This window comes from Bos indicus x Bos taurus, chromosome 1 (assembly GCF_003369695.1).
Source record: "Bos indicus x Bos taurus breed Angus x Brahman F1 hybrid chromosome 1, Bos_hybrid_MaternalHap_v2.0, whole genome shotgun sequence".
Lineage (NCBI taxonomy): Eukaryota > Metazoa > Chordata > Mammalia > Artiodactyla > Bovidae > Bos > Bos indicus x Bos taurus.
In genome coordinates, this window is record NC_040076.1 from 60,065,377 (window position 1) to 60,077,971 (window position 12,595).

At 41.0% G+C, this 12,595-nt stretch overlaps 1 protein-coding gene across 2 annotated transcripts in view; it reads left to right on the top strand.

Moving 5' to 3' along the window:
• Positions 1 to 695: 695 nt before the first annotated feature.
• Positions 696 to 12,595, top strand: part of GAP43 (growth associated protein 43) — a 101,626-nt gene continuing 89,726 nt past the window's right edge. The window contains exon 1 of one of the 2 annotated variants that reach the window (XM_027525498.1): positions 696 to 987. In XM_027525498.1, the coding sequence (XP_027381299.1) occupies positions 958 to 987 (30 nt within the window). In that variant the 5' untranslated portion in view covers positions 696 to 957. The remainder of the gene's footprint in view (positions 988 to 12,595) is intronic. The other variant, XM_027525494.1, reaches the window with a different exon arrangement.

Sequence of the window (12,595 nt, forward strand, 5' to 3'; positions counted from 1 at the left end):
CTACCATGTGATTTTTATACATGAATGCTAAATCCTAAACATTAGTTATTACTTCTGAACTTGAGTGCTTAGAATGTTTAAAATGCAGTATATTCATGTGGGTTTTTCAAGGCTTTTGGAGCATGTATGAGATATGTTTGTGCATGTCTAAATTTATACACATGTATTTAAGTTATATGAGTGCTGAGCACAGTGTCTACAGGGTAGGATATTCACATGTTTCATTTTGGGGGGAGAACTTAACCCTCACAATGATTAACTGTGCATAAAATCTAAATAGCATATATAATGTATTGTATAGGTCTGACTACTCTTTCAGAATAGCAGTTCTTCGCTTTTACAGTATTGGGAAAAGAAAAAAATTAGTAAAGAAATATTAGCATTCCTCAAGCTCCTCTTCTCTCAAACATATTCCATAAAATCTCTTGAACAGGCTGGAATACCCTTCTATGCCCCCACCCCACCATCCTCTCAATACAGTGGGAAAGTCGGTGGGTAATTGGGTCCAGATTGGAGATGTTTAAATATTCATGAGGCTGGCAGGGGACTGGGAGGGGGGTGACTGTCTAGAATGGGGGTGGGGGCTGGGGGAAGTGATTAGTCATTGAAAGCTAGTGAACAATTCTGAGAAAGAGATCCAGAGACAGGGAAGAAAAAGAGATAGGCAGAGACTGGGTGGGGAGATGAGAAAAGAGGAAGAGAGGCAAGAGAGGAGAGTGAGAGCCAGAGAGGGAGAGCGAGCATGTGCGGTGAGCAATAGCTGTGGACCTTACAGTTGCTGCTAACTGCCCTGGTGTGTGTGAGGGAGAGAGAGAGGGAGGGAGGGAGAGAGAGCGCGCTAGCGCGAGAGAGAGAGCGAGTGAGCAAGCGAGCAGAAAAGAGGTGGAGAGGGGGGGAATAAGAAAGAGAGAGGAGGAAAGGAGAGAAGGCAGGAAGAAGGCAAGGGACGATACAACCATGCTGTGCTGTATGCGAAGAACCAAACAGGTAGACCTAAAGATTTTTACTTCTTCTTGTTGTGAAATTACCAGTGTGCAATATTTCCCTGTGAAGGTAGAAAAAATATTTTAACCGCTTCTGCTCTGGCCATGGTGCTCCCGTTTCCTTAGCATATGGCAACTGATGCTTGCATCCCAGCTTTTATTCTCTTCTTTCATGGTCTGGTTTTGGAATGCTGCTTCTAATTAGGAGGAGGTTAGAAAAAAAAATACGCCTGTTTGGCTAGAAAAAAGGTTTTGTTTTTTTTTTTTTTTTTTTAAGGTGTCTGGTTTTGCCGGTGTGGATATGAAGAGAGGTGTGGGGGAGAAAATGTGGGGTCTACCTACAAGATGGGGAGGCAATCCTTTATATTATTCGCAAAAAAAAAAAAAAAAAACCCGGGAGGTTGAAAGAATCATATTCAGTAATGAGTATTGCTTGTTCTGTCGTACAATTTTCTCACATGTGCTGCGGAAGAAGCCCTATTTCCCACATGCATGAGCTTCACATTGGCGCAGGTATTAATGGGCAAACATGTGAAGGTTGAATTTATTTATTTTTCAATGAATGAATGAAACTGTAATGTGGGAGATTTTTAAAAGAGAATCAAGAGACTGCTGGGGCTGGGAAAGAAATTGGCCATGTAGAAGGGGAAAATTCAGTCGATTGTGCACCAGCTGGTCCGAGGAGAGGGTGGATGGACCACGCCCCTAGGAGCTTTGAGCACCGACGGGATGGGAAAGACGAGCGGAGAATTACCTGTTGGAAATCAGGTCTCTTCTCCCCTTCCTTTGCATCTTTCCTAGAATTGTAGTGACCAAAGACGGACTAACATTCCGGATTATAAGCATGGTGACTCATTTTCATCAGGAAAAGGGACACATAGAAGATTAGCAAGAAGCAGAGCCCCCTCCCTCTCTCCCACACTGCTCCCACTGCTCAGGTTTTCCTTCCATTTTCAAATTGCTCACTTATTTCGTGAAAGACAGATAAGAAACTTGATTGGGGTACGGGTGGGGAGGAATGACTAGGACGGTATTCCGCAGCAACCGACAGTGCCGCGGCATCCGCCAAAAGGCGCTTTCCAACATTGATGGGAACACCTCTGAGGGATTTTGGCGAAGGTTAAGGAGGAAAATGGATGTGGGATTTGGGTGAGTGTGTGCTTGTACGTGTGTGTGCGTCTTCCTGGGAGGGGAGGATGTCTTGGGCAAAAGAGCCCTTTGCACATTGACTGCCTTATGGGTGGGGTGCAAGATACAGGATTTGGGCATTATTTCTGTGCAGGTATTGGATAGGGGGGTCAATTTGTAATATACCTGGCGAATCCGAAGAGAGTGGAGAGGTGGGGAAGAACCTGGCTGCCAGCTTTGCACTTTTAGCCAGCGCCCTGGAACGGGGGCGCGGAGGGGGGGCGGGGCGGGGAGGGACGAGGTAGTGAGGATGAAGGAGAAGGAAGAGGAAGGGGAAGGGAGACTGAGCAGAATCTCAGAGCAGTGGGTGGAGAGGGTGGAGAGGCCGGGGGCAAAACTAACTAACTAAATAAATAAATAGGTAGATAAATATTAATAGATAGATGATAGATAAAGTAGCAGGCACCTGTGGTTATGCGTGTGGTTTGTGTAAGGATGTTTGGGGAAGGCGAAGAGTCTTACATGTGCCACTTCGCTAAACTGCTCTAGGATTCCAGAGACTGATGCTTCCGTTCGCTCATTTTTCAAACCTGCACGTTTCCTCTCCTTATCTTCCTTCATTCTAATACATAAATGCAGTAGATACAGGTGGCTGGGCTAAGCACACTGTCAAGAAAATGTTCTGAAGTTGCCTTCCTGATGAGCTGCAGAAATAAAATTTAGGAAGGCAGAGCCTTAAGAAAATTAATGCTAGTCATTAAAAAAAAGCTTTAATTTGGGGAAAGAAAAAATATGCTGGTTTACAACTTTTTGTCACCTTATGTATACACATACATGTGTATACACACATGCCCCCTCTGACAAAGGAAACCAACCATGATATTTTGAAAGGGAATTGAGGCTAAAGAAATTCCCTTCCCCAAAGAGGACAGCTGCCTTCACCTGGGTCCTCTCACTGACAGCCCCAAGCATTCACTAGGATGTGTGCAAAGTGATGAAACTGAAGCAGTGTGTTTCAGGAGTTGTAGAAATTCATATGTGAATGTGTACAGTGTCCGCATACTTCACATAGGACAGTCATGCATGAGCCCTGTATGGTTTCCATATGCCGGCATGCGTTTTAGCATAATTCGTATTCAAGAGAGAAAATTGAAAGGTATAGAAATAGTCCTCTTTTGCCCATATGTTTTATACATGTGCACTTCTGTGTGAAATGGTCCTGTCCCCTACTGACCATTGCTGTGTATCACTCACATAAGTCAGTATTTAGGATGCCATTAAATCAGATGGGAGGAAATGGTGTATTCAGGGTGTGGGCTCACACTGCACTGACTGGCATTTCTATAGCTTGAGTACTTAGTCTCACACAGGTTTTGTGCTTGAAGGTGAAATGATCCTATATCATTTATGACAGACTCCGATTGTATTTATCTTTTTTCTGCCATCTATTTACCATCCTAGTGCTTAACAGGGAATAAAACAAGGGCAAAATCCTGCAAAGGTCTAAACTCTGCCACACCCATGAAATCCAGCATAAACGTGGGAGGGGGCTGGGGGCTGCACTTCCTTCCTCTTCCACTTGAGCTGCATAAAGAAGCAGTCCAGGATTTCCGAGTTGTAATACATTGCCTATGGCTGCGAAGAAAGCATAAATGATCTTTATTAGCCTCTAATTACCACTATAGATTATTATAGCAGGAAGAAGAGAATGAGAGTGGGGTGGAGAGAAGTAGATGATAAAGGAGGGGTTAAAATAGAAATAAAATAAAAGGATCCCTGAGATTTTATTGGCTTATGATTTTCAAATGTCTTGGGGCTAACTTTAAATAGCTTAATTACCATGCATTCTGCAGATGATGAAAAACTTGCAAGATGTGATCTGTGTCCACAAAGCAATAGAACTGCAAGGTGTTTCTTTTGTTGAAAAATAAAGACTTTAATTTGTAACTGAAGTATAAAGAATACCAATACAAGCAAGAAGCCTTCTAGCCCCCACCACTCAACACCACCAACATCTGCATTTTTCTGCATATGACAGATAATTCTTAGTGTGATCTGTGGTTCAGAATTCCAACCTGGTTGTGTCTTTCCCTTGCAATGCTTGAAAGGTGTGGAAGGATGCTGCCTGGTTGCTTGGTGCAGACGATTCCTTCTAGTGATAAATTGAATTCCTCCTAAATTTCACCGAGCCACACCCAGTGTCACCAGGGACTAAGAGGATTAATTAAATGGAGGCATTCTACTTAATATAGTTGAAACTGTTCAGTTTTTCTTTTAATGGTGATTTCTACCACACATTTCCAAATTTAAACAGAAGAAGAAATCATTTAAAGGGCATTTTTTTCTACCAAATTGTCTAGACTTGCAGAGAATCTTAGAGAATTAATGGTGTATCTAGAAATGCATTAATATCTGGTGAATCTATAATTCCTTCTAGCCCATGCCAGGGTGCAGATACAATGATCCCTGCTCTCTCATGCTGACAGTCTATAACCCTGGTACCCTCTTTCTCCACCCATGTTGAGGCAATTGGGTTAAGAAAATATAGGGTTAATTTTCTCTCTTGCTGAGCTGGCATAACTACACAAACCTTTCATGTTTTATGCTAAAGGGCAGCACTCCTGTTCACTGAGAAGGAGAGTGGCTCCAGGTCTCCTTTTCCTCCGTCATAGTGAAATTGTCAGTGTTAAGCCTGGGGCTGATTAATCTACATACTTCAGTTTTACCTGGCACCATAAGGAAAAGGGCGGGGGTGTCCTTGCATTAGTGGTAGGCAGATATATTAACCAAATGTTCTCCTTGTTTATACTGATAAAGTAAGAAAAGTCTAGAACTTCCTCTGATATTAAAGGGACATTTCAAAGGGTGCACATACTTAGGTCATCTCAAGAGAAGATACAATATTTAAATAATTACTTCCCTATTAGCTGTCATAGAAGCATTCAGGCAACCAAGTGTGTCTGCTGTCAATCAAAGAAGTGATTGTGGGCAGGAATTCTCCTTTCTGAATTTCTGAAGTATGGTCTGGTTGCCCCTGCACCACTGTACTGATTTTCAGAACATTCTCTTTAGTGTTGGGAAGAGCACTGTGCTGAGAGTCCTCAGTTTATACCACTTTCTGATTCTGTGGTCTCGAATGAATCATATAATCTTTGGCTTCAATTTCCTCCTGTAGGATGGAGACTAAAAACCAAAAAATGAAAACAAACAAAAGTCCTTCCCTGCTTACTTTAAAAGTTTCTGTGAGGATCAAGCAAAATTGATATGAAAACAAAGATCGATACAAATAAAAGAAACTTTTCTCTCTGAGGTTTGCAACATGAGGCTTGGCTTAGAAATTGCCCGCCTTTCAGGACTGTCAAGCGCCTGCTACACTTCCGTTTCCTGTTGGAGAAGTAGTTCCTTCTGTTCATCCTTGATTCCTCCTCTTCATCACTCCCCATTCACTATCCCATTTTTTAATAGAGGGCTTCTGTTCCCGTAATTCCACTAAAACGAGTTCTGAAAGAGATACCATATCCAGTGACTGTCTTTTAGTTTGCATCTCATTTGCTGTCTCTTTGGTATTTTATATTGTTGTCCATGCCTCTTCCTGAAACTATCTCCTCATTTGGCCCTATCATATCCTTCCTCTTTCTCCTCCTTCTCACATAGGTCCTTTTCTGTTCTTTGCTGGCTTTGTTCATTCTCTCCCTCCCCAAATATCAATTATATGCTAATTATTTATCTTGATCTCTTTCTCTTATTCTACACACTAATTTCTAGGTGGTCTCACTCACCTCCAGAGTTGTAAATACCTGTGTGATTTCCAAATCTGTAAACTAGATCTCTCTCCTGAGCTCTGATCCATAGACATCTCTGTCAATATTTCAGAGATGCCCATGCTCATGATGAATAAAGCCAAACTCAGTGTCTCCCATTTTGTACCACTTAGTCATCCTCCAAATTCCCACCCTTATTGCTGTAACACCATCTATCCAGCTTCCAAACTCTAGAAAAATGGTATTGATTCTAAAACTATGATTTTCTTTCAGTCCCCAAATCTAGTTATGAAATTCTTAGATCCTCATTAAAAAGATTTTGAATTCATCCTCTGCTTTTTCACTTGCACCACAAATAACCTAGTTCTGACTTTCATTACCTCCTATCTGGACAAAGACAATAACTTCTTATCTGGACTCCCTACCTCCTCCGTCTTGCTCTCCTTCCATTCTTGTAAATAACACTGCTCTTATCTTTACCTAACACAAATCTGATCAGATTATTTCCTTCCTGACAATCTTCTAATGGTTCTGTATTAATGGTAAGCTAAATACAAACTCTTCAGCGCTGATGGAATGATCTAGTCTTGACTATCTTTCCAGTACTGTCTTCAAATACCTCTTCTCTCAACCGATGCCACATCAATATTTCAGGCCTTGGTGTCTTTGCTCTATGCCTAGAAAATTTCCATTGCCTCCGCAAAAGTTAGCTTTTTTAAGCCATTCTTGACCTCCCTTGTATTGTTTTCTTCTACCTTCTTTGTGACCATGCTATAGTCTGTATAATCACTATTATACCCCTTGTTACACTATATAGCATTGGTTTTTTCCACATACTGGTGTCCATACTGTGAGCTGCTTAAGGGAAACGGTGAAACCTTGATCATTCTTCTATCTCCAGTGCCTACCACAATGCTTGGCACATAATGTAATGGATTTTAACTGTGGATAATCTGTTTGTTAAATGAATACAGAACTCATTTTACAGTCTTTCCATGAGTTGTGGTGTATATAAATGGATGGAACTTCTACTAGATTTTTTAAAGATCTATTGGCACCAAAGTTTGAAGTGGAACTAAACATTATTGATTCCTGTTAATAATCAACAGACATGAAAACCATTGCTTTTTAATGAAAGCAGATACAGAATGCAAAATGAGCCCATGTAGACTATGTTTCTCCCAACTATCGTGACTAGTACCATCGGCAAACTGCTCTTTGATGTCTCCTCCCCACCACTCAGCACACTAGCCCCACCCTCTGAGGTTAGCAGAGTCCCAGGTTATGCACACACTTATCTTGGATCTTCTCAGGCCCTTCCTTTTGGGCCCCAGTTGCTTACACATGTTGCTCTGCTCCACAACTATTCCAAATAGACCATGACTCAATCCCTCACTAGCCTTCGTTATTTCATTGATCACACAAACTTAAAAAAAAATGTGTGTACTCTGGCCTATGCTCAGAGGCCCACATCCAAGAATTAATTTTAGTTACATTTGGGTTTGTTATCTTCCCACTGAACTAGCCACATAATAATATTCTGCAAAGAGAAATCTTGCATGAAGGTAAAGGGAGATTGAATGGTAAGTAGTCCCTCAAATGTCCGTTGAATGAATGAGAATCAGATAAAGTTTATCTTTCTTAGCTTGGAATAGGGTAAAGGAATTTGGATTCTGGGGCAGGCCTATGGTGGCCAGGATGAGGCACATTGTGAATACAGCTTTACCTGAAAATACTCTTTGCCAGACCCTCAGTAGTGGATTTTTCCTGACTTAATTAGCATGGCCTTGAGAACAGTAAGACCAGATGATCTATCAGTGAAGCTGAATAGTGCTTCCCAGTCTCCACACCCTCTTGCTCACAGCTCTCAATTTTTTCCTTTCAGCTTTCCTTTTTTTCTCTCCTCCCCTCATGTTCAAGTGGAGTTTTTCTAATTAAGTAATGCCAGCTCACATTTAGTGGACGAGGCCAAAATATGAGAGTTTTAAGAAAAAGTATGTCCCTTCCAACTTTCCAAATAGGTGTTTTAGACAACACAGGTACGTTAAGCTATATCTGGCACATAGTAGCTTATCAATAAAAAATATTTATTGAGGGAATAAAAGTAGGGAGGGAGAGATCCTCGTGATGGGCCCTGAGGGGATATGTTATGGTACAGAAGACCATAGCCTATGTACCTACTGAGAACTGGCTATGTGTATATGCACACTCAGTTCTACTGATCCTCCTCTCAAGGTGTGTATGTGTGTGTGCTTAGTCACCCAGTCATCTGACTCTTTGCAACCCTTTGGATGGTAGCCCATCAGGTTACTCTCCATGGGATTTTTCAGGCAAGAATACTGGAGTGGGTTGCCATTTTCCTCCTCCAGGGAGCTTCCTGATCCAGGGGTTGAACCTGCGTTTCCTGTGTCTCCTGCATTGGTAGGCAGATTCTGTATCAGCTGAGCCATCAGGGAAGCCCTGACCTCAAGGTGGTGGTGGTCAAAGTTACAATTCTGTCACCGTTCTGCTCAGAGTAGAGTGACACCCTTGCAGTGAGTTTAGATTGTACAATGGGAGCATGACCCTCTAGATTCCCTATCCTTAGTTATTTACAGATCTTATTTTCTTAGATGTTGTGTGTTTAATGTCCTGTTTCATGTCTTTGTAGTGGAATAAACCCTACCCTGGGTTCTAGACCCGGCTCTGCCAATTGCTTGTCCTGTGACCTTGGGTAAGTAACATCATCTTTCTGAGCCTCAGTTTATCCATCTATATAAGTGGGCAAGTACAAAGAATACTCCAAATCCAGACCTGCCTTTTCTACTAAGTTGGTGTGAGGCTCAAATAAAGTCATAAAAATAAAAGTGTTTTGTAAACAATGTGTTTTTCAAGTGCAAAGTATTATTAATTGAGGAATTCCACATATTGAAACCTAAAGTACTCATGGTTCTATGTAAAGGAGTACTCTTGCTCTCTATAGAATATACATACATTTTCAGTTTTCACTCCTCCTCTCCTGTTCTCTAAAGAGTAAGCATACCATGCTAACGGGTGGGAGCATGTGCTTGCATGCTAAGTCACATCAGTTGTGTCCAACTTTTTGGGACCCTATGGACTGTAGCCCTCCAGGCTCCTCTGTCCATGGGATTCTGCAGGCAAAAATATTGGAATGGGTTGCCATGGTCTTCTCCAGGGGAATCTTCCCAACCCAGGGATCGAACCCACATGTCTTATGTCTCCTGCATTGGAAGGTCAATTCTTTACCATTGGCGCCACCTGGAAAACCCTCGGGTGGATAGGAACGTAGCATATTTCTATCATTTCCTTTGAAAACTTCAGTGAGAGAAGTTAAATAAGCAGATGTTCAAATTGTCATGCAACACCAAGGATTGGTTAAAAGACATTTTTCTTTTTATCCTCTATTTTTCTTTTTATCTTTTTCTGTTTTAGTCTGTTCTTCACATTTAGATTTCTCGTCTCCATTTGCTAAACTGGCTGCTTCTCCCCATCCTCGTCCCCACCCCCACATCACTTCCAAACTGTGTTCTCAGCACTAAGATTACCAGGCATGCTGTGCTCACATCAATCACTGGAGGGCCCAGTCAAGCAGAAGAGTGGAGAGGAAATGTGGGGCTGATTGGGAGACTAAAAATGAGGATGCAGCCTGGTTGGGGACAGCACTGTGGAAAGGTGATCACCTAAGTACAGTCTTCAAACAACCTCAGGGTGCCTCAGCATCAGGAATTAACCTTGATCAGAAGTGATGCACAATCCTTGAACCTTTGCCAACTCATCTCTAACACCATAAATAATCCAAACTCTCAGGACCTCTACAAAGAATCTTTCAGTTCTCCTGTGTCCCCTGGTTAATTGGGAAAAGTTACCTATTTAATAATACAAAATTTATCCAATTCTGATACAAGCAATAAACTTTTACAACCTGAAGGATCTGATTTCTTAATGTATGGTTAATATTTTAAAAATATTTTTAAGTATAACAACTGGATCAAGTTTGTCCAAGAGATTTGTTTATCCTAGAAGCCAAAAGTTTAAGCCAAAAGTTTAGAAAAATTAATATCATGGATATTTTGAAAAATATTTTTATAAAGGGAGATTATTTAGAGTTTAGAAAGATATACTAATTAGAAATTTTGGGAAAAGCAGGACTTCCCTTGTGGATCAGACAGTAAAGAATCTGCCTGCAATATGGGAGACCTGGGTTTGATCCATGGGTCGGGAAGATCCCCTGGAGAAGGAAATGACAACCCACTCCAGTAATCTTGCTGGGAGAATCCCCAAGGACAGAGAAGCCTGGCAAGCTACAGTCCATGGAATTGCAAAGAGTTGGACACAACTGAGTGGCTAAGCACAGAGGGAAGCAATTTTTTTTTTTTAATTTGGAGTATATTTATAGTTGGTTAATGATCACCTTTAATCTTTCACTCTACCTTCCTTTCTCTGTCCTCTCTCTGTCTCTGTGTATATGTGTGTGAGTGTGTATGTGTTTTTCTCTCTCTCTCTCCCTGTCTCTATCCACACACTCACACATATGTACTTGTGTTATTTATACGTCCTTTGATTGGGTATAAGTAACAGACACCACCTTTAGTGGTCTAGAAAAGGAATCTGTTGAAAGGAAACTAGATGTCACAATTAAGAAAGCTGAAAAGCCAAGCTTATGGGAACCAAAGTAGATCTGGAAACTTCAATATAAGGAATTCACAGACTTTCTTTCTGGAGCCCTGCATTTAAAAGATTTGGTTACTAATAACCCCAGCTTCTCTGCCTTTCAATTAAAAATTTTAGCTGAGAGATAGAAATATATCTCTGTACATACACATATACAAAGAGCAATAAAAAGGAGATAGAGAATATGAGAGAAAGAATGAGATTGAGTAAACCTGATTGGTCCTTCTCAGCTCAGCTAGTTATCAGTAGACCATTCATCTCTGACTGGAGGAAGAGCTAGATCATGTGTTTTAGACAATTTCTGGAAACTCATACCTGTGGATCTAGGGAGAGACTAAATTGGCTGAGAAAGAGTCTCCAGTATATATACCTGTATGTCCATAATAGGAACGGAGAAGGCAATGACACCCCACTCCAGTACTCTTGCCTGGGAAATCCCATGGACGGAGGGGCCTGGTAGGCTACAGTCCATGGGGCCGCTAAGAGTCGGACACGACTGAGCGACTTCACTTTCACTTTTCACTTTCATGCATTGGAGAAGGAAATGGCAACCCACTCCAGTGTTCTTGCCTGGAGAATCCCAGGGACAGAGGAGCCTGGTGGGCTTCCGTCTATGGGGTCGCACAGAGTCGGACACAACTGATGCGACTTAGCAGCAGCAGCCGTAATAGGAAAGCTCAGCCAATTAGGAGTGATTTACCTCAGAAGTGGTAGATCACTATTTTTCCTTTGGCTGTTTTAATTTTGCCTATATTAGATTCTTATTATTGGTAGGGTTGTCGTCACTGATGACTCTGAAAGGAAGCAGTAACCACACAAATAACTGATCTCAAGAGCTCTCATACCTAACAGAGAAAGGATAGGGCACATCTCCATACCTAGAGTTAACAAGCACTAGGCCTTCACTCTTTTCCAGGAGTTAAACTCTGGCAGGTACCCCCTGACTAAAAGGAATATCAGCTGCCATATATTCTTGCTAATTTGGCATGGTGGAACTTTGATCTATGTTTTCCGTTGGGTTTATGGGATTCATTTCTGTGAAAGGATTGGGCAATAATGAGTATAAAACATCTCCCTTGAATTTATATCAAAGAAATGCTACTCCTTGATATTAGTCATTTCATTTTGAATGTCCTTGAATTAATTCCAGCTGTAATCATCATATTTATCTATTTTTAGCAAATTGACACTTTCTAAAATATTGAGCTGTTGTCTCCATATGCACCAGTTTGCTCTAAATGGAGAATTTTGGTAATTAGCTTTCATCTATTTGTAATCTCAGTTCCAATAACTATTCAGAATGTTATTTTTAAATGAAAACTTGAAAGACCCTAATGTCTTCCCATTAATGACCATATGTAAGAGCTAGATGAGGCAGAGCAAAAATAAACGAAATGATCTCCAAAGGTTAAGCAAACTCAGGAATTGGCTGCTTTTCTAAATGGCTTCAGAACCTCTTAGTCAGCACAACCAGCCTAGGAACTAGCTTAAAGTAGGAGCTGTTAACATGCAAATCCTCTTCCCTCTCCTACTTTGCTTTTTGTTCAGAAACCAATTTACCAGTTTGGAGTATAAACTGAAAAGTAAAAGCTCTTCTTAATCACCAAACTAGATCCTCAACAGCTATTCCAAGAGAGGCATTCCATAGTTCTACTCAAGCTTCAGTACAGGTGATTGTCTCTGATATGTACCTGCCCTCTCCCCCAAAAAAATTAAGGCAGGATCTCTTTAAAGAGAAATTATTAGTTTCTAAATAATTAACTTGCAATTAGATTTCTAGATACATGTTGTATTGATGGCAACCCACTTTGGCTATCCAGACTCTTACAGAGTTCTAATGGGGGATAGGAAAAAGTATTGAGTATTTTTTTTATTTTTTTTTAGAGAGAGTAACTTCTTTTTTTTTTCTAATTTTATTTTATTTTTAAACTTTACATAATTGTATTAGTTTTGCCAAATATCAAAATGAATCCATCACAGGTATACATGTGCTCCCCATCCTGAACCCTCCTCCCTCCTCCCTCCCCATACCATCCCTCTGGGTCATCCCAG